At 39.5% G+C, this 21,817-nt stretch overlaps 3 protein-coding genes and 1 non-coding gene across 5 annotated transcripts; 1 reads left to right on the top strand and 3 right to left on the bottom strand.

The window, feature by feature from the left end:
* Positions 1–653: 653 nt before the first annotated feature.
* Positions 654–726, bottom strand: TRNAK-CUU (transfer RNA lysine (anticodon CUU)). Its single transcript has one exon. It is a non-coding gene; the product is annotated as a tRNA-Lys (tRNA).
* A 304-nt stretch (positions 727–1,030) lies between these two features.
* Positions 1,031–5,985, bottom strand: LOC127756642 (uncharacterized). 2 transcript variants are annotated; one of them, XM_052281998.1, is made up of 6 exons: positions 5,829–5,985; positions 4,862–5,017; positions 4,589–4,641; positions 2,950–4,297; positions 2,700–2,870; positions 1,031–2,352 (listed from the first exon to the last, which is right to left on the bottom strand). In XM_052281998.1, the coding sequence occupies exons 2-6, from the start codon at positions 5,001–5,003 to the stop codon at positions 1,493–1,495; spliced, it is 2,574 nt and encodes an 857-aa protein (XP_052137958.1). In that variant the 5' UTR covers positions 5,004–5,017; positions 5,829–5,985; the 3' UTR covers positions 1,031–1,492. The 2 variants fall into 2 exon arrangements, with proteins under 2 accessions (XP_052137958.1, XP_052137959.1); XM_052281999.1 differs by lacking the exon at positions 5,829–5,985 and having other exon boundaries at positions 4,857–4,976.
* A 1,648-nt stretch (positions 5,986–7,633) lies between these two features.
* LOC127757810 (uncharacterized) lies at positions 7,634–8,632 on the bottom strand. The gene is made up of 2 exons (XM_052283394.1): positions 8,384–8,632; positions 7,634–8,308 (listed from the first exon to the last, which is right to left on the bottom strand). The coding sequence occupies exons 1-2, from the start codon at positions 8,470–8,472 to the stop codon at positions 7,855–7,857; spliced, it is 543 nt and encodes a 180-aa protein (XP_052139354.1). The 5' UTR covers positions 8,473–8,632; the 3' UTR covers positions 7,634–7,854.
* A 6,064-nt stretch (positions 8,633–14,696) lies between these two features.
* LOC127757910 (uncharacterized) lies at positions 14,697–16,781 on the top strand. The gene has a single exon (XM_052283502.1). It carries the CDS (start codon positions 14,795–14,797, stop codon positions 15,371–15,373), a length of 579 nt encoding a protein of 192 aa, XP_052139462.1. The 5' UTR covers positions 14,697–14,794; the 3' UTR covers positions 15,374–16,781.
* Positions 16,782–21,817: the final 5,036 nt, after the last annotated feature.

Here is a 21,817-nt window from a genome sequence, read left to right as displayed (position 1 = left end):
ATCAAACATTGATTGATTCGCTCAGAAGTTTGAGTTTCTTGCTCTCCCCTGGTTGGTTCGAATTTAAATATGTACTTGTCATGGTTGAATTCAAACACATGCAAACAAAAAGAATGGTTGCTTTCAGTTCAAATCAACTTTGCTTATACGTCTTCTTGACAAGATACGGACCACAATTTCAAAATTGCTTTCTTAAAGCGCTCCACACTTGGATAGATTTGATCGAAAGTTTCATGAAGCTTCTTTGAAAAAACTAAACAGCACATAGCAAATTGAAAAGCTTACCATTGACTTTGATAGCTTTCGGGTGTACACACAGGAATTTTGAGAATTTCTCAATGAGTACATAAGCAAAGGCTTGTTTATAAATTGAGATGCTTTTTTAGAACTGTGAAAAATTGAATCTTAGCCTGCATATTTAAACCAAAAAAAGAACAAAAATTCTCAAGGAGTACCTAAGCAAAGGCTTGTTTATAAATTGAGATGTTCTTTTTAAAGAAACTGTGAAATTCCTGCATATTTATTATAAGAAAAGAGATGTTTTTTAGGAGTACATAAGCAAAGGCTCGTTTCAAAATTGACATGTTTTTAAAAACTGTGAAATTTGAATCTTAGCCTGCACATTTATATTTTAACAATAGAAAAAATGAAATCGCCCACCGTGGGGCTCGAACCCACGACCACAAGGTTAAGAGCCTTGCGCTCTACCGACTGAGCTAGACGGGCTTTTGATTTTGTTTTCAAAATTTCATTTAAGATACATTTTTGTGCTATCAGCAAAAGCAATTTATGACAGGACAGGGAATTGCTACTACATCAGAATCAGATTCATAATCTCATCAAATTGCTATTATATCAGAACAGGGAATAGTTGGGTTCCTGGAACATCCTGCAGTGCAAGTCTGCAATTCTGCAAATAATATGGCACCTCGGTTCTCTGCCCATCCAGTTCACCATATGTTAATGATTCTGCATTTCAATTTTCACCTATCCTCTCACACAAAAAGAGAAGTCCAGAATATAGATAATTAATCAAAAATATGTGGGAATATTACGACATGTTTAGAAGAACGTCTTTCAGAGTTTCAGTTTCAGAAACGAAATGAGGACTACACATATTCAGACTGGAACATGATAATACCCGGAAAGTTAAAGAGTCCATATCAATATTGACTATAGAGATATTATTATGTTTTTTTTTACAAATTGAATGTATATAGTACAAGTACAAATTAAGCATACCTGAAAGATTTGCTGTCAAATATTACACTCATCAGTGATCTGCTAAGCTATTTCCTGTCTATTCTACTTTTTCTATGTCTAGCAATATCTATGCATTGCTAATATCTACACTATACTACATTTGTCATGTCTGCATTTCTGGTATAATGATCTGCCCAGGAAGTGCACTCACTGATTAACACAGTGCTAGAACAGTGAGCCACCTATCTGATAAGGGAAAAAATCTTCAGGATCATGGTATCATTCATCATCACGCGTCAATGGAAATCAACACTATCTGAAGAACAATGTCATCCAGAAGGTCATCCACCACCATATCCTCCAGGTCCAGCGCAAGACACTCCGCGTCATACACAAGGTTCATCCACCTGTCCTTCATCATGACATCATGCGCCACAACGTCCTCCACCGTCAGGTCCGGCTTCCATTGCAGGCTCAGGTTGTAGCTCACCTTCCCCCACACCTCCCCTAGGACATGAGACCCCATGGGTATCGGCCTGGTACGCAAGTCGAAGCGCGAGTGCCATGGGCCGGTGACCAAGGAAGAATCATAGATATCCATCAGGACCTCGTTGATGAGATCGAACAGAAGCATGCGCCTGACGACACTGTGGGGGTCATCATTCGCGGTGTATGTTTCCTGGCACGAGAATTCTGCTTCCTCAAATATCACTGGGCTGAGTGGCTGATTGGAAGCATACCAGTTGGCCTCCCCGCAGATGAATCCGGATTTTTTGAGTATGTCCTTGACATAATGGAAATCGGCTTCATTCTTGTCATTAACATAAATGTGCAAGGAACCTGCATCTTCAGCAAATTCATGTATAAACTGGAACTCTGAATCCAAAGCATCGGCACTCGACGACTGCACTGGCTTGACCAGCCACTCTTCATCCTCGAAATCAGCAGCATTGCCACCGGGCAGCTGCGATGTACTGACCAACCACTCTTCATCCTCATGATCAATAGTGTCAACACCTGAGGACTTAAGTGGCCTAACCAACCACTCATCATCCTTCAAACTAGCAGCATATGGTCCTGGAGGATGAGGTGGCTTCACCAACCAGTCATCATCCTCAAGCTGCATATGTTCAAACGTCGGCTCTGAATCTGAAGTTGCTCCAAGAATAGAACAACATTAGTCCTTCTGAAGAAACTAGAAGTCTCAACAGTGATAGTATAGATACATGCAAGCTACAAACATTTGAGTTTAATCATGATATGGTAAATAAGATGAGGAAAAGAGTACTCTTTCCATAAAAAGTGAAGCTCAGAAAAAGCTCTAGGTTCTTATTTACAATATACAAAATAAATGATGATCTATAATGTGAAGTCTAGCTCAACTTGGAACTAGCTCATTTGCACCTATACCTAAATGTTGAAATAGATCATTATTCTACAACTAGCTTGCACATTGTATAGTAAAAATGTAAAATTTGATTTCAGTAAACCTTGACCTGCTATAGAATGCTCGGTAACATTAGTGACACGATCTTGGAAGAAAGAACGATCAAAAGAAGGTAAACTATTGATGCGGCGATGGGAGAAAGATTGAGCCACAGAAGGTAAACTTGGACTTCGAAGTATACTGCGCAAATCCTCTTCCAGTGAGCCAAGTAAAGCACTTTCTGTAAAAGAAGAAAAGGAACAAATTTAAGCTTATATTCTATGGAAGTTCCCCTTAGCTATTTATTTATTCCTTCCTACCTCCATAATTATGTTCGCTGTAAATATCTGCTGTTCTTTCTGTAATATCGTCAGGGTAGAAACTTCCGTCTGTACAGATGCTGAAGGGATCAGTTTGTTGTGAAGAGAAGCAACCAGATTCCAGATCGTGAGTCTTGGGCACAATCTGGGAATCTGAAACTTCAGATAAAACATCTCGCTGAGGTGAATATAATCTCATTTCTGGAAGAGAAGCTATTCTTTTCATAGAAAGTGGTGGCTTCTTGTCTTTCAACTTTGCATCACCTTCAAACATTGTACTTGGTCTTTCTGGAGAAATCTTGGGGTCCCTTGATATTGATTCATAGAGTGTTGAATACTTGTCTATTGATTCTGCAATGGAGTATGATTTTCGCATTTGTTTCTCCTCCTGGACATACTTGTCTGTGGAGGGACTCTTCATGAACCCAGCCATCTTTTGTCCATATGGCAGTTTATGAAAAACTCCATCCTTGGTAATCCGAGCAAGCTCTTTCCGGTTCTCCTTTACAGCAGCTTTAATCTTTTTACGAATAGCTTTAAAACGATTTGAAGTGGTTCCAGATTTCCTCAGGCTTTTTGATTCTGTGAGTGAAACCGATGAGCCTTCAACACCATCAGGCATTCTTGTACCAATAACTTTAGCAGTTTCAATGTCAGATTTCAACCTAGAAGGCGACTTTTGGATTTCTGACCTTCTATTGTTCTCACTGTCATTCCGATCAAATATAGGGTTACGTTTCCCTGATGATCCTCCTGGCCTTGGGAACGAATCTGATTTGTTCAGTGGCACTGCACCGCTGGAGGAAGCTTCTTGATCTTGGTTTTCCAATGGTACTAATAATGAAGGATCATGAAGAATTTTGAGAAATAGCTCCCTGTGCGCATTGAACAGTTCAAGGAAATCCATGAACTCCTTCGAGTGATGTGTTGCAGCATCACGACTCTTCTGCTTAGAGGCAGCTTCAGTTTCATCATTACTGCTCTGAGGTACAGTTTCACAGGGTGCTTCTGCATTGAAACTATGTTTGGCACCAGAAGATTTGCATGACTCTTGAAAATTGGGAACTTTAGGACTCTCCTGCACCAACGGTGGTGCACTGTGAAATGAATCCACCTCATTGGAGCTTGATTCAATCATGGTATGGTATTGAGAAGCCAGCTCATCTGGAACCACATATTCAAAGCATTTTGAATGATGAATTGATCTGGAGCGTGTCAAACGTGATGATGATGGGGAGTTGGCTGGTGAGTCGCTCTTCTTTTGATCTTTCTTGAGTGTTTTCTTCTTGAACATTAGTGTCCTCCATATAAATGTGCCGACCTTTGCCTTTGGAGAATTAGTCCCCTTCTGAGAATTAGGATAGATCAACAGTCAGTTTATAGTAGTCTTATGTACATGAGAACTTGTTATAGATAACCCAGTCGTGCTTATCGTCAAGAAAATGGTGAGTTGAAAAACATCAGGGCTGGTTCTGAGGTTCCCAAAGATTGAGAAAGTGCCAATTGAACCATGTTTATGATTTTTCTACTGTGCTAATATATTGATAATATGGAAAACACCAGTTAATCACCAGTTCATATCTACCGAGGCTTCTTATTTTGCCCGTAACATAAAAAGATATGCAAATCAAGTACATACCCGAACGGACTCATCGTTCTCCGAGCGGTTTTTGGGCTTTGGAACTTTTACTCCTGCTTAGGCATAAAAACAATGGAATACATTACTTTACACAACCAATATAGAGATGTGCACATTGTTATCAAAGTTAGCTGCGATCATCTTTCACGTATGAAGTTATGAACAGCAAAGTAAAATGTACACTGAGGCACTGAGCTCCTATCTGAAACCTTGAAAAGACATGCTAAGTTCTCCAAACTGTGAAAATGCTGATAGAATCATGTAGAACCTTACTAAGTGTATTACTACTTCCTTCATTGTGCTTTCGGTACGCAATCGCCTTCGGCATTTGCAACCGCTGGTTCAGGGCAAGGAAGTTGAACAGACCTTCAAGGCAGCCTGGGCTCTGTGTATCGAACCGCTTGCTCTCCGCCATCGTTCCAGACAAACCTGACGACAATGTATAGGTAAATTAAGTCCTTGAACCCTGCAGCTAGTCTGAACCTGAGAATATTATTGGGCATTCCAGCCCATTACACATAAGAAGTTATGAGACTAGAGATTATGTCAATAACCGTAAATGCTCTAAAACACGTCTAATAGGGTGTATATTAGGTTGCATACAAGGAACAGGCGGCTGTTACCAACTTACAGTATAATTGATGACTACACCGTATGCTCACTACCATCAGGGTGATTAGCGAATACTGAATAATGCTTATCGATTTTTAGAACCATGATATCCATTATTTACTGATTTTTAGAACCATGATATCCATTATGTTTCCAAGACTTAGATGCATGAATTCAAATGTCAATCTTTAAGTTTCTCAAAAATAAAAATGTTAACCTTTAGTTTTAACATAGCAAGGCAATATATATTCCATGGAAATCATGCAGCACAGCGTGCACCAATATACATTTTCTCCTGGAACAAAAGCAGTGAATCTTGGGGTTTCATCTTAGATTATAGATATACATTTATTATGAGTAATTTGTGGGGAAAGAATAATTCTGCAGCTTCCAATATCACCCAAGCGTTGATCCATCCATAAACCAGATTCTAAACTTTCAAGGATGAGACACCACAGGACCAAATGCAATCGAAACATCACACAATCCTTAACCGGTTAGCACTAAAGATTCAAGGCCAGAAATCACATGGCAAGAACAAGAACAAGAACAAGAACAAGAACAAAGATTTGGGCCCCTATTACACCAAGAAAAAAAAGGGAGGGAGAGCCACAGGAACAGATCGTACCAGGGGAGAGAGAAAGATTGCTCTCTTCTTGGAATGCGCAGGGGAACAAAAGGGGAAATGGAGCTCCTCCTCCCCTCCTCCTCCATGAGCTAATGCCTCTCTCTCTCTCTCTCTCTCTCTCTCGTTTCTCTCTCCTCCCTCTCGTGAAACGGACTAAACTGCGAGTGCGAGGAGAGACGAAGAGAGAAATCCGCTCCTCCTCTCTCTCTCTTCCTCTATCTGTCTGTGTTCTATCTCTCTGGGCCGATTGGGCCACATGTTTTGGGCCAGAATCTGAAAAATGCTACTCTATATGTCCCATGATATAACAACCTCCTACTGGATTCTTAATACCGGGATATATTTTATCCAATACTTTCTCCGTTTCACAATACAAGTCATTCTAGCATTTTCCACATTCATATTGATGTTAATGAATCTACATAGATATATATGTCTAGATTCATTAACATCAATATAAATGTGGAAAATGTTAGAATGACTTGTATTATAAAATGGAGGGAATACTATATCCAGTGGCGGATCTAGAAATTTTTTTAGCCTGGACAAACCTAACAATGGATAACAAATTAACAAGAAAACACAAATACCTATAACATTTTATCATAGATAGAAGTAAAATTGGGCTGTTGTCTAATTACTAAGTATGATAATTAGTACTAATCTAATGATGCATGTGCAGCTAGGCTAATGGCTAAGCACCATATTTAGTTCTAATGCATGGATGCATACAGCAGAGCCGGTGCGCTTGCCCATACTGGCCAGGCCTTGGCTCCGCCGCTGATTATATTATATTTTAGAACAGACAAAGTATAATTGTTTCTAAATGTAAACAATTGTATCAATGCACATAAATCCCTCCCAATAAAGTTTGGGTAAAAAAGCTCCAATCTCTTTGTCATGCCTTCACAAGCATTTTACAAATCTAAGACTTCAGGTATGATAATACATACTTACTCTGTTCCAAAATATAAGTATTCTTATATTCTGACACGGTTTTCCGAGATGCTACTTTGACCAACAATATCTATAAAAGTAAAATATTTTCAATAAAAAGAGTATATATTATGATGGTTTGTTTAATTATAAATCTAGTAACATCAATTTTACATGAGTGATCTTTTTTTTTTATTTTTTCTACTAATACTCAAAGTTGAAAATGTTTGACTTGTCATTATGCTAAAAATGTTTGTATTTTAGGATGGAGGGAGTATTAGAGTTCCAACGATGGATTATGGATGAAACTGAGTTTATGACAATTACTCGAGGACACAAAAACGAACGATGTAAGTATTAGAAAGTTAAAAGATCGATTTAAGAAAGTTTTCTAAAAAAAAATACCAATGACAAAAGCTTTTTTTTCCCTTTTGAGAAAACTGTACTATTTAAAGCATAGGAATAATCGTGTCCGCGATAATCCATAATCCGTAAGAGAAAATTAAGGAATTTTTCTTTCCCAAAATTATCATCACCATACATGTAGAACTGCCTCATCTTTCTGCATCAATTCTTTGTGTTGTATGCTGTAACCAACTTAACCATTAATTTAGAACAACCAATTTAACCATGGAGCATCCTTTAGACCTTTAGCCTTGCCCATAAAAAAATTTGGCATGTTACATCGGATTTACGGACACACATTTAAAATATTAAACGTAGACCAGTAACAAAACAAATTACAGATTCCACCTGTAAACTGCGAGACGAATTTATTAGGCCTAATTAATCCGTCATTAGCAAATGTTTAATGTAGCATTATATTATCAAATCATAGAGCAATTAGGCTCAAGAGATTCGTATCACAATTTACATGCAATCTGTGTGATTAGTTTTTTTATCTATATTTAATACTTCATGTATGTGTCAAATATTTGATGTTACAGGGTGAAAAGTTTTGGTTTGGAAACTAAACAGTGCCTTAGCTTCTCTCTCAAAAAAAAAGAAGAAAAATGGAAAAAAGAGAAGAAACATCTTTCGGTTTCTTCAGATACTACTTGCGTTTCTTCAGTCATCAGCTCGCCGCCGGCTATGAAGAAGACAGCAGCAACAACGCCGCCGCCGCCGCCGCCGACGACGACGACTCCATCCTCCCATGGCGACCGAAGCTGAACGGGTGATCCTCCATCTCCGCATCGTTCACCCGCTTCGCCCCGCGGCGGCGCGTCAGGAACGGCTCGGACTCCACCGCCGCCGCCGGCTCGCCGTCGCCGCCGCTGCCCTTCTTCGCGGGCCAGCGCCAGAATTCAGGCCTGCTCACCCGCAGCTCGTCGCAGGCGAAGATGGATTCCGGCGAACTCGTCGTCGTCGTCTTCGGATCCTCTTCACGAGCCACGAGGAACAGCGCTGCTTCCGAGGCAGGTCCAGGATTCGATTCCCAGCTCGTCTCGTCGCCGTCGGGCTCCTCCGTGCTCACGAGCTCGTAGCGTGAGCCGCTCCTCACAGCTCCGCCGCCGCCGCCGGCGACCTCCTCCGCCGTGATCCTGATCAAGAAACACGGTGATCGAGGTAGTAGAAAAGATTCAGAAACGAGCAAAGCTAAGCTAGCTATCACTCACAGCTCCGCCGCGCCGCCGGTGAGCGCCAGCCACGCCGCGTGCAGCCACCCGCCGCCGCCACCGCGCCTTTCAGCAGCAGCAGAGCTCATCCTTGACTGAATCAGCAGAGCAAGTAGAGATCGATTCGATTCTGCTTGATCTGAATCGATGATTAAACTGGAGGCAATGGAGCTAGCGGGATTGGACTTTGATGAGATGATTTGATTTCATCCATGGCGTGGCGCGCAAGTGGAGTGCGGGTGGGAAAGCACTTCGTTCGCGCGCGATTTGAGCTGCACATTTTTAATATATATATTTTGTTCTAGTGGTCAAAAGTCTCGCAGAATTAGGCAGAGACAAAAGGAATTAAACTGAAGTTCAGAACAAAATTAGGCAGGAATTAATCTGACCTTTTCTTAATTTTTCTGTGTGCCTATATGTTTAATTTTATTTTCGTTGAAAACATAATCTTTGATTCTCCATGAGAATTAAGAAACTTTGGTCCACTTGTTATATCCCTGATTATATTAGTAGTAGGTTTTTTTTTTTGGATATTATCCATGGGCCATAGAACTTGGCAAAGTGCAGGAAAAGTGAAGTGAAAATAGATGGGTTAGGTCATGGCACAATATGAAATGAGAGATTGACCTAACTCGTTAGTGCATTGGACTATTGGTACAGTGGCCATAGAACTTGCAGACATTGACATTTCTCAAAATAAGAAATGGCCTTTTCTTTAGTACTTAATAAATGAGCTTAAGTTCAAATCATCACAAGTGATAAAGAAAGATCATCCTTCCATGTCAGTCCAGGTAGGGCACCCATATAACAGAAACATTTACAGTTAAGCTTAGGGAGAATTAATTTGCATATGCATTTTACAACTCTGCCATTACATGGGCTCCACCTAATAGGCCCAGGCCAAGGTGGGCCCAATTTCTTGTAAATCTGTGTGGGCCACATTGTGTGGCCCAGAAATGCTGCGATGTCTGCTCTTGGCCAGTGATGTCCTCAAAATTTTCCGCAGCTTTCCTTGGAAGCCACCAGCTGCAGCTTTCTTATTCAGAGGCCTCTGTGATCATGCAGGCCACAGTTATCTTGGCAGAAATGCCAGGATCAGTACAGTGGTTCTGATTCTCGAAGGGATATGAAACAATATTATGATTGGTGGATTGCATGATAGTAGTGACTAGTGAGTATTAGTCTTTCATATCCTAATCACATTTCACAAATTTGATCAGTTTGTGTGTCAATTTTGCGTTTTCTCCCTGTTCTGATATGAGTTATGTGTTGCATTTTTTCCCTTATGTTATACTGTACAGTGTACATTGAACCAGGATACTGCATGAGTACAAAGTACACACTATGCTCGATTATAACTAATCGAGAAAAGTAAAAAAAAAATAGATACCGTGTAGCTTCAGCAATTCAGAAATGGAAGATAAAAAAAAAGAAGAAGAGAACATGTTTGAGCTTCTTCAGGTACTTTTCTTTTCTTCAGACTTCTATCAGCAGCTAGCAGGGTTTCTCTTACCGCGCGGTTACCGCGCGGTTACTGTGCGGTTACCGGGCTTACCATGGGGGTACGGTAATATAAATACCGCGGTAACCTCCTTAAATTCAAATACATTTAAAAAATAATTTAAATTTTTGATAAATTTTACACGGTTTCGTATGGTTTTTCAGGGTTACCGCGGTTACCGCGCGGTAATTGTGCTTACCGCCGGGGCACGGTAACCCCCACCCCGGCGGTTTGGGAAACCTGGCAGCTAGCTACCGTCGACTGACGATCAAATTGAAGCTCATCGATGGATGATTTATCCGTGACCTGAATATTCTGATATTTCCTCCGCCTCCATGAATTCAGACTTGCGCTGTTGCTGTTCATCAAATTCACAAGGCCAGCTACAGAATCCAGACAAGGTGGTAACCGTTTCTGTTCATGAACAGTTCATCACTTGTGAGAAAAGTCTTCAGTCGAATCCAATCCACCATCGTAATTTTGGCCCCTACTTCCCTTAAAAGAACTCTGCAAATTGCAATAAGGAAAAAGGGAGAAAAGTGCATTGGATTTGGTCAGGTTGTACTAATGCTAGTACTGTACTAGTATACGCGTATGCATTGGTATGGTTGGCAATTTGAGTTTGCCAAAAGTTTATAGCCTGAGAGTTTGCCTTCTTCTTTACTGTCGCCGTGTTTAGTTCCAAAATAATTCTTCAAACTTCCAACATTTTCATTACATCAAAACTTTTCTACACACATAAACTTTTAACTTTTCCGTCACATCGTTTCAATTTCAATCAAACTTCCAATTTTGATGCGAACTAAACACAGCCACAGGGATTGCTGCTCGTGTACTAATTCTTTCTGTGTCTCTTTTCCTAATATGAAATAGCAGAGCTCCTGCCTGCTTCCTCTAAACAAAATTCTATTTCTACGATTTTCTTTGTTCCTATATTTTTATAATCCTGAGTTTCGAAGAAATCCTTGGCTGATAATCCTATTAATTAAGCACTAAACTATCACAAATGAACATAATTTTACTGAACTTTTTCCATGTTTTATGATGTACTAGTACAACGTATATATATACTATACTAGTAGCTAGCACACGTGCATGTGAGTACAAAGTACGTACTATACTCGGTTGTCGGTGTGATTAATTCAGAGTTGAGCATGCATGCCCCACTGAACGTGAAGATCTCTGTCCAGATCCTTCACTTGGAATTTACTATTCAGCACCCTAGAAATGTTAAATGTATATCGCCCAGAGGCTGAGATAATCACCAAGAATAGTACAACACTGGCCACTCGATCGGCCAAGCTTCAGAAATCAGTATATTTTTCATGTGAGGAATATCTGAATCGTACCATGCATCGATCCATCCAATGCTAAAACTTTCAAATTTGGACTTGAGTTGTCTAATTAACGTGTGAAGGTGTATTGTCCAATTAACTTTAAACCCTGTTATTTTCGGCTATTTAATTTGCCGGCCGATTATTGTTGTGGATTAGTTATTTGCATACTCAATGTCTAAAAATATATTTACTCAGAATGTTTAACTTGTTCTAAGCTATTTGTTAAGTTTATTTTTCAAATATTTAATTTCTTCCTGGATAATATGCTATAATAATCAGTGTATTTTTTTTTCAAATTATATACTCATGCATGTGTAACAAAATTATTTTCTACAACAGTATTTTCTTTTTTAAAAAAGGCAAACATATACTGTGGCCTCTATCCAAAACGGTGGTAGTAGTAATTAATACGGTGCGTGCAAATAATATACTCCCTCCGTCCTAAATTATAAGAGATTTTAAATGGATGGGACACTTTCTAGAATAGTCCAGATTCATCGTACTAGAAAATATCCCATCTGTCCAAAATCCCTTACATTTTAGGACGGAGGGAGTACTATTTTCGCCGTTTCTCCATCTAACCAACATATGGATATATAATCCATGTACTCCCACCGTCCCATTATAATTGCAGCCATAAGTTTCTGTGCTCAACGTTCTTATTTGAAAAATTTATGCATAAAACACTATTCATATTTTATCATCTAATAACAGTAAAAATGCTAATCATAAAATATTTCAAATAAAACAGATGGTTAAATTTGGACCCTGAAACCGACAGCTACGCTTATTATGGGACCATCTATTTACAACCCAAAACATTTTACAGTCTGAAATTTCAGAGATGTCACTGACAGAGACTGACAGTCATCTGCATGCATAGGATGCACATATGGAATTTACATGCGCGCATGCATGCATATTGTCGGCGACGTGGTACGAAAACTGTGCGTTGCCGTTACGTTGGAGACGACGACGCGAAAGATACGCGTCGATCACGCCCTCGCTCCACGACGAACGATCTCGATCCGTCCATCGATCGGACGGCCACGCATGCACGCTAGCTAGCCCATATATGTGCAGCAACTACGACAAGTACTTAACGTACAAGACAAAGACAGGAAGGATCCAATGCATTATTGCATTGCATGGCGACATGTACATATACTAGGCACTAGCTTATAGCTTCATGCATGCATGCTTTTTGCTTTTGAATTTCCTCTCTTCCATGGCATGCATATGTGTGTTTGTGTGTGTGTGTGTCTCTCTCTCTCTCTATATATATATATATATGTGCATGTATTACAGGTCACACTCATGCCCCTGACAAAGTTCCTTTTTTTTTTTTGTGTGTAGTAGTGTGTTTTGGAGATGGATTTTATTAATCATACACCTCCATGTTAATTACCTCCTTTCGTGTTTTACATGCCATTTTAATAGACATAAAAAAAACTTAACAACATAGATTAATATAAAATATATCTCGACTATTATAAAAATTGAAGATGTTTTTGCCGGTATTTTGGTACGTCATATGTGTATGAGTCGGTTTTTAACTTCGTTTACTTTTGGAAATATATATCCGTATTTGAGTCAATGTTTAACTTCGTTTGCTTTTGGAAATATAGGCGAATTTCCACAGTGTATTTCACCTTAACGAAATTACCGTATAACATCAATAAGATTAAAATAATGTTTACCCATTATAAAGCACGGGCATTTTTTCTAGTCACTTAAAACAATGCAAGGTGGAATTCGACTTCTATAAAGTATTAAAAAAATAAACTGAAAATAGTTAACATGCACTTATATTTATATTTTTATAACTTGTGGAAATTAAATTTGAGTGATATATTTTATATTAATATATCATATTAATTGTTTTTAAATTATTTAAGTTATTTTATAACTAGTAAGAATCGAGAGGATATCCCCTCCAGTAAAGAAAACACTTTCCCATGTGTTTTGTAGCTAGCGTGGCATGCAATGCATATATAGGATCAGCTCGGCTGGGTTAGATCTAGATGACATGCATGTGTGTGTGTGTGTATATATATATGCCAAGTGAATTTTACTAGCTAGCTTTGTTCAATGAAATGGTAGTAGCATGATTGACATTGAGATCATCTTGTTACTCGGCTGTTTTCTTCAATGATATGAGAATAGAGTTAGATTCCAGACAAGAGGTTCACAAATTCAGAATGCAATTACTCCCTCGATTCTCTTTTAGTACTTGGCACTGTTGACTAGTGTGATTTTTTTTACTATAGTAAAAACTTTTAAATTATGATGTTTTGATGAATGTATGCAGTATATAGTTATATTTAGCATGAAAATTACTTTGATAATATGATATTTTTAAGTATTTGTATATTGTCAACGGGGGATACCCGTGCACCGGATAAATAGGGTATTGGGTATATTGGTACGAGGATCTACACAATACAACATCAAGACAAATAGAGAGAGTACACAGATATTATTATACTGGTTCAAGCCCTTTATAAGGTAATAGCACTAATCCAGTTTATATGATATTGATATGGATACCACAGAGTACACAGAAAACAGATGAATCCGGCGTTACCGGCGAGATCCTAGTCGAGATGGTTCGACGAGATTCCCCGGCGAGTAGGCTTCACGTCCTCAAAGTATGGTGGGTGTGTTGGCGCTATGATTCGATGATATGATCCCCTTAAGGGGTGTGCCTTTTATACCGTGAGTTGCCTTAGTCTTCAAGTAGAACTCGGAGACAATGAACCATGCACGACATAGAATAAACCCAACCCTCTCCGAGTAAGACTCTGTTAATCACATACGGAAATATATCGTATACACGAAGGTATACCATATCCGTATATTCCGTTTCATAGGATAGAAGGTATGTCTTATCCACAGACATATATTTTATTATTTTTTTATAAAAAGACAAGCTGCTAGAGTGTGTTAAGGAATAGTATAGTGACAAGTAAATAAGAACAGAATGTCCTTGTATGTGAGAGGGGGGGGGGCGTAAAATTCAACAATCAAATGCTGGATTCTCTTTTGTAAATTTGAATCAAGTTTATCAAAATTTAGAATTTCTTAAAAATATTTCAATCCTTAAAGTCCTAAAGGCAAGTGACTTTGTATAAAGTAATTTTGCAACGGCACATGTGCATATCTTAACTAATCCCTCTCTTACAAGAGGAGATAAAGATATAGCTAGTACACTCCAATCTTGCAAAACCAACATATAGAGAGAGATATATATGTAATCATTTAGGCCCTAAAAGGTAAGTCACTTTGCACAAGGTAATCTACAAGTTGCAACCCATATGTGCATCATATCTCTTAAGTTCCTAGTACTCCTAACTAATAATTCCTCTTTTTTACAAGAGATAGAAAAGTAATCCAAATATATCCAAACTCTATATATCCAACTATCCAAGTCGATCTCCATATATTTGTAACCGACTTAACTTCCTCCCTCTCCCTTTATAAAACCCTAACCGCCACGACCCCTTCTCCCTCCTCGCCGATCGAATCTTCGCCACCGCCGCCGCGGACCTCGCCGCCGGCGCCAAGCAAGGTATGGACACCCGAGTCTGCGGCGACGACCAAGCGGCCGAAGCGGCGCCGGTGCGCGGCGGCGGCGAGGACGCAGTCGTCGTCGTCGTCTCCGGCGAGGGGGCGGCGTCGGAAGCTGGTGCTGCCTCTACTACGGCCGTCGCCGGCGATGGCGTCGTCGAAGCTTCTGCCTCTGTAGACCTCACCGGCGAGAGGGGACGACGCCGCGATGATGAAGCGCCCACCACGGCGGCGGCGGTGGCGGAGGAGGAAGCTTCTGCCCCGCCGGCCGTCGTCGTCGCCGGCGCCGGCGACGGCGACGACGACGAAGACGGGTACGTGACACCGACGTCGCCGCGCCACCGGCTGCAACCGCCGACGGTGTGCCCGCCGGCGCCGAAGGCGGCGCGTTCGGCGCCAACGCGGCTGCCGGCGAGGAGGTTTGAGGGAGCTCTCGTGATGGCGGCGTCGGCGTCGCCGCCAGGGCGGAAGAGGGTTCAGGCGAACCCCGACTCCGAGTCCGACGAGGTCGTCGTCGCGTTCATTCGCAGCCTGCGGCAGCGGCTGCTTCCACCGGAGGACGAGAAGAAGAACCCCATGTAGACTTTTTAAAAATATTTTGGTTTGGTTTGATTAAAGGTAGATTGTTTTTTTTAAAAAAAAATGAATTTAGTTTATCTGAATTTCAATTTTTTTGGGGCTAAATTCAGATAAATTTGAAACTGTTGGCGGGATGCCCATCCTAGCTGGGACCCAGCTAGACCTGAAATTTCCAAAGTTTGAAATTTGGATTTGAGATTGTGAATCTGTAGCTCGTTGTTAGATCCGAATTGTGAATCCTGACTTCTGAGCAGGGTTTGAAAATTTTCGTTTTGAAAATTTACACTGGGGGACTCTTGAAATTTCGGAATTTTTCGGAACCAATTCTTGGAAATCTCAGAATTTTTGGGATCGAGTTTTTTTGGATATTTCAACAAATGTTGACCAAGTTTGACTATATTTACAACAAAAATGAAAAACTTGAAAATTTCGGGTGACAGTGTTGTGCTGGGAATTTTGGACCGAAATTGCAACACTGATCATTTTGTAAATTATTTGAAATTCAAACCAAATTTGAGTGAATTTTGAGCAAATTCACCAAAATGGCTTTTTTTAAAAAAATCAGGTGAAATAGTTTTATGCCAAGAGTTAGAAATTTCGGAAATTTCAAACACTGATCCTGAGTAACGGTGAAAAAATAGCTGCCATAGACTTTTCGAAAAAGAGCATCTATGCTGGCACGTACATTAAAAACCTTACATAAATTTTGCACGAAAATTTAACTACCGTATCAATGTGGTTAAATTAAGAAGGATTATTGAACTCACTGATGAACTCTTGCATGCCAAGGTTTTTAAAATGAGAATGTAGAATTGTCTGAGACTTCGTATTTAATCCAAATTATTACTACGTGACTTAATTAAGTCAATTGTACTGGTGAAAAGTGACATGAGTTGTACTAAAGATCCTAAGTTCAAATATCTATTTAAGTGATTTTTAGCCAAGGTCCTACGTTCAAATATCTGTAAAAGCGAATTTTAGATTGTATTGTTTGAGAGAATAAATTCCCAATTTAAAAAGGCTATATATATCCGTTTGTACGTAGAGACCGAGTAAAATATACCCTTCTCAAAATAATTAAAAAAAAGTTAATTGTACTCAACATATTGGCTTGATATTGACATGAACTACAACTATTACACATTATGTAAACAGAATGAACTACAACTATAATCCGATTTGGAAATCACTTTGGAGCACGCACGCTTAATTAACAACCGATTTGGAAATCACTTTGGATTGGAGCACGCACGCTTAATTAGCAATCGCGGAATCACTCGAGACGATCAATCGATCATATCGATCGCCGCGCTCTCGAGTTGATCAAGCTCGCTCTCGACTCGACGTCGTTCATGGACAATCTCGCCGCGCTCGCAGCAGCAGCCCGCGCGCCGCCGGCCGTTCCGCCGCCGCGGCGCGACATCGACGCCAGCTTCGCGCTGAGCCGCCGCGCAGCTCCCGGTCCCGGGTACGCGCGCGCGCTGCGCCACCATGGGCATGGGCACGGCGCCATGGCGAGCCAGATGGGGCGGGAGGTCGTGGAGCAGGCGGCGGAGCGGCTGGCCGACGCCGGGATGATCCAGTTCACCGCGCTGCCGGAGCCACGGGCGCCACCGCCGGCGGCGGCGGCGGCGACGGCGAGGGGGCGGTGGCGGTGCCGCGTGTGCCAGGTGGAGTGCGGCGGGGTGGAGGGGTTCCGGGAGCACTGCATGTCGGACGAACACTACGCCGGCCTCCAGCTCTTCGCCCTCCACTCCCACCTCTTCACTGACCACCCCAACCTCTAGACCGACCTGGCTGTGAGCACAATTTCTTTTTAAAACTTAGATTCATGTTTGAAGCTCAAATTCAAACAAATTTTACGACAGTTTATTAGACAGAGAGCTGATTCAGTTAGTGTGTCTTATGAATCCTATATATTTATATAGTTCATCCCCAGTTAATGCTATTTCTCTTTTCTCTCATTAAGCTATATTACCTCAATTATTCTAGTCTTTGGATGACAGATCTATGTTCAAATTATCTCTTCTTTCTTCTCTCTTAAAAACATGCAATCTCAATTATTTTTAGGCTCAAAACTATATCAAATTGTTTTAGTTTTGATAATCAAATTACATCTTATTTCTACATATTACGCAACTTAATTTTCTGCAGCAACGCGGCGAGGTATTCATCTAGTTAATCATGTTTTCCCCCATTTTCCCTAGCTTGTAATAATAGGAGTAAGTTATACTTTTACTAGTACAAATCAAGATTGACTCAACCCAGAAGTACTAACTAATTTGAGGGTCTGCACTTCTTTCGCTTCAAGTACTGTTTACATCCAAATTCAGTTTATTGATCTAGCTGATTAAGAATAATTTACATCCAAATTCAAGATAAAATTAAAGCACTTGAACACACCCTTATCTATTACCTACCGCCAACGACGTCAAACAATGTCGAGACAACAATCCGTGAAGGTGACTGCTCACTGTCATGAACTGCATGACTCATGCAAATTTAGGACGACAAGTTCAGACCATCGGATTCTTCTCCATTGTCATGTCCCTTGGAGAAAGAAAAGAAAAAAGATCCATAGGATTCTGATCTGCAGATTATTGACTCTACACGAACAGGGGCTTTGGTCGCTTCTGCCCGATACATATACACTCTTTTATATGCTGTCCTTTTTCTGTCATGAAATCGGCCTAACCTCGTTCGCGACGTGCGATTTTATTTTTAAAAAAGAACTATTTCAACCTGTTTGTTTTTAAATTTAGAAATGAACCACATTAAAATTTATTTTTAGATCTAAATCTTTTTGCCACATCGATAAGGATTTTGCCACACCAGACTATGTGCATCACGGCGGCATACATTTTTCAATAGGCTCTCAATCCTCTCTCTCTTTTTTCTTTTTTCTTTCTTTTTTTTTTTTGCATAATCTCAAATTGGTCCTCCGGCCCGGAGTGAGCTCCTCTGTCCCTCCGACTTTACGTTAGAGGAGTCTCGTCCCTCTAGCCCTTCCTACCTGGTATCCCGTTTAGGGCTGGATAACGAGCCAGCTCGGCTTGTTAATGTTAACGAGCTAAAAGACTAGCTCGGCTCAGCTCACAAGCTGGTTCATTAAGCTTGTTAGGCTCGTTAACAAACTATATCTCATTAATATTATATTAATAATTTTAAATTTAACATTTTATTATGTATTAACATAATAATAAAAACTAACTAATATAATACTCACTAAATATGAATAGTTTTGATGTAATTAAAAGACTTAGTACTAGTCAAGAAACATGAACATATGATGATATTTTATACTAACAAGCTAAACGAGCAGCTCGCGAGCTAGAAGGTTAGCTCGACTCGACTCATTAAGACTGCGAGTTCGAATCGATCCGAGCCAAGCTTGCTACGAGCCGATCCGAGCCGCGAGTTTCGAGTTTTTTGTCCACCCCTAATCCCGTTGGTTCTTTAAATTTATTGTACAAACCCTTTCTCTTTTAATAAACATGGAATGATTTATCATCTTAGCTAGTCAAAAGTTTTGTTGTAAATTCGATGTTAAATATGTAGTTTTATGGTACACCACCTAAAATCTGTAGTTTTGTAATTGTTTGGTCAAAGTATATTTAGTTACCTAAAATTTACTAAATTTCTCTCGATCTTAGTCAAATTATATGGGACATTGGATCCTGCCAATACATTCGTGCTAGCTATCGGTTGCTATCCCATCTTTTAGCCTTTTCACTAGCATGATCAATTACTCCCTTGCTACGTTATTTTTGTTTAGTTTCTTTTTTCAGTTTGTGTGCATAAACCTTTTTATGTGGATTAAAGTACTACAACTTTATTTTTTCTAGAGTACTAATAAAATTACATTGTAAGGTTTAAAATGTACATCGTAAGATTTGGAACTTATAATGTAAATGTATAAAGCTTTACAGTGTGAAATATGAATTTTAATGTAAATAATTTTTTTTAAATTACCATTTTTATTAAAAAAAATGGCGCTACAAATAAATATAGTACTAGTACTCTCATTTGACGCTTGGTGCGCTCCAATACTAAGTGAGAAGTCGGAGTACGTATCGAATCGTATGGATGGGCCGGAATTTCGCTAGGCCTATCTAAACGAGGCCTACTAACATGATGGCCCTATTATTCCACGGCCCATAAACCACTAATTAGCCCCCTGCAGGGCCCACTTTGTTTTTCTTAGTATCCTTATTTATGTGATTATCTTGGTAATTTGTCTGCTCCATTTGACCTTGACTTTTGACTGATTCATGGTAATCTGCAGATAATTAAGAGTAAGTCCTCTTAAAATCAGATACTACAATTGAATAATTCATACCGTCATTAATTTATCTGCTATAGCTAAAGTCTTCAGCTGATCGTCCTTTATCTTCGGTCCTAATCTTCTTCTTTTTTTTTTCCTTAGGGTTAGTCCTAATCTTCTTGAGCATGCACAGTAATTAACAATTTGTACAGAAACCACTTTGTAGCAGAGCCCCCCCCCCCCCCCCCCCCCCTCTTTTCCCACTAAGAATTTGAGATCGTGCTAAATAAAAAAAATGAGCTCTTATATGTGATGGCGATAACTAGAGCGATGTTAAAGAAGGCTACCCACCTACAAGTAGTAGCGCCGATCTAGCTGAGTAGAAAAAAAAAACCGTTGCATCAATTCAGTTTTGTTTTACTAACTAAATGTAAAAATGGAATCGTATTGCTTGGAACGCATGTTCACATTAAAGGTAGCTATGATCATCGAACAATTGTTGGATCCGAGGAAAAATAAAATCTCGTTATAGCCTAATTCGATTGAGCAGATAAAGAGAAAATTTTAAAAATAGAATGAAGAAATCCTAAACATATCAAAACACATTGGTATCGATTAAAACATATAATTTTAGAGGCCAGCCCCATATTCTGTTGAGGCCTTAGCGGCACCTTGTCTCACACGTGCCTAAGGACACATGTCTGTTTTATGGTAGATTTTAGTGTAGTTTATAATTATAGATAGACTCGTTTTCCCTAATTAACATAGTCCTACTTATTTTTGCCTGCTTCATATTCACAAACATCATCGGATGTTAAAAGTTATGGGTTTGATGAAAACTCTGAACATAGTCCACATGGATAGAGTGTACTAGGCGGTTTGCTTTCTTGGTTGTCATGTGTACTCTTAACACTGATGGGGATTGATTAGTGGCCACTATGGAGTATACAATGACACCCCAACCAACCCCTCTTTGACCATGTGAAAGGTAGAAGAGGTAGTAGTCTAATTATTCTTGCCTGATAGCTAGTCTCCAGCAATAATAAGCAAATTAGTGTTTTGCTGGCTGCTCATGTATTTTCAGATTAGACATGACTAATTGCACATTATTGTATTTTTCTCATGAAACATGTCGTGATTTTGCATACACGCCTTTAATTTGACCACACAATATGTACTATATTCGTCTATACATATAAGATTTTTTTTTCTGAGATCCATAGTATATATACCGTGTTGTGTGTGTGTAAGGATGAAAATTCAGTGGCAATGAAAGGCTTTTGATGGAGCCATGCATCCATCAAAAGATAAAAATTCATTTGCTTTATAGCATACTAGATGATACCCTACACGTTGTTGTAGGAATCTTGATAAGATTAACATAAGCAAATCGATAAAATGATATTAGAAGATATTGAATATGGAACATTAAATCAAATAAACATGAACTTGAATCAAATCAGCATGAACTGACAATTATTGAGAAAAACATGGCATCTAGGAACTAATGATCATAATATGTTGGTACCATCGATAATTATTGATCCATTTAGCAAGCCTTCGTTAGTCTTTTCTTGTCAGGGAATGTTAACTTGACACATAGTTAGCACAACTATAAAATTGGTGGCTAAACGACTTCTGGATTAAATAGAGAGAATTCTGGATGAACTAAAGGAGTAAATGCAAGCGATATAATATATAGCACTGAAACAATCTGAGCGATCAAGTTGAATCCAATGGCCAATAGCAAAGGTATTTTGGAGTAATCTAGAGAGCTAAATTTTGATCTAATGGATGAAATTTGTTGAAATGATTTAATACATATGAGAGGAGAGAAAAATCGCTTTAATTGTACTTAGTGGGGATGGACTTTTTATATATAGGATTAATTTTATGCTTAATTAATGACATGTGAAGAGAAAAAAAGTGATGCATGCATGCTCATAGCGTGTCGATTGTGGCACTATTATTGCGTTGCATTCAAGAGACCATACACACACAAAATGAGAGGCAGTCATGGTCACCGTCACCTCTTAAGTCAACACATCGTTGAATGTTAAGTTCATTTTAGTTGTGCCATCTTTATTTGATGATTTGGACATAATTTATAGATACATGTGAAAGAAAGAAAGAAAGAAAGAAAGAAAGAAAAAATACAGTTGATTCTTGGTGATACAACCATG

This window comes from Oryza glaberrima, chromosome 12 (genome assembly GCF_000147395.1).
Source record: "Oryza glaberrima chromosome 12, OglaRS2, whole genome shotgun sequence".
In the NCBI taxonomy this organism is placed as follows: Eukaryota; Viridiplantae; Streptophyta; class Magnoliopsida; order Poales; family Poaceae; genus Oryza; species Oryza glaberrima.
Note: the sequence above shows the minus strand (reverse complement) of the source record. Positions and strands in the feature narration are given on the sequence as shown.

Excerpts from the sequence above, each read along its gene's own strand:
- LOC127756642 (XM_052281998.1), bottom strand. The coding sequence starts at position 5,003 with ATGGCGGAGAGCAAGCGGTTCGATACACAGAGCCCAGGCTGCCTTGAA. Across the intron at positions 4,642-4,861 it reads AGGAAGTAGTAATACACTTA|GAGTAAAAGTTCCAAAGCCC; the intron begins GTAAGGTTCTAC and ends ATGCCTAAGCAG. Across the intron at positions 2,871-2,949 it reads CAGCGAACATAATTATGGAG|AAAGTGCTTTACTTGGCTCA; the intron begins GTAGGAAGGAAT and ends CTTCTTTTACAG.
- LOC127757810 (XM_052283394.1), bottom strand. The coding sequence starts at position 8,472 with ATGAGCTCTGCTGCTGCTGAAAGGCGCGGTGGCGGCGGCGGGTGGCTG. Across the intron at positions 8,309-8,383 it reads ACCGGCGGCGCGGCGGAGCT|GATCACGGCGGAGGAGGTCG; the intron begins GTGAGTGATAGC and ends TTTCTTGATCAG.
- LOC127757910 (XM_052283502.1), top strand. The coding sequence starts at position 14,795 with ATGGACACCCGAGTCTGCGGCGACGACCAAGCGGCCGAAGCGGCGCCG.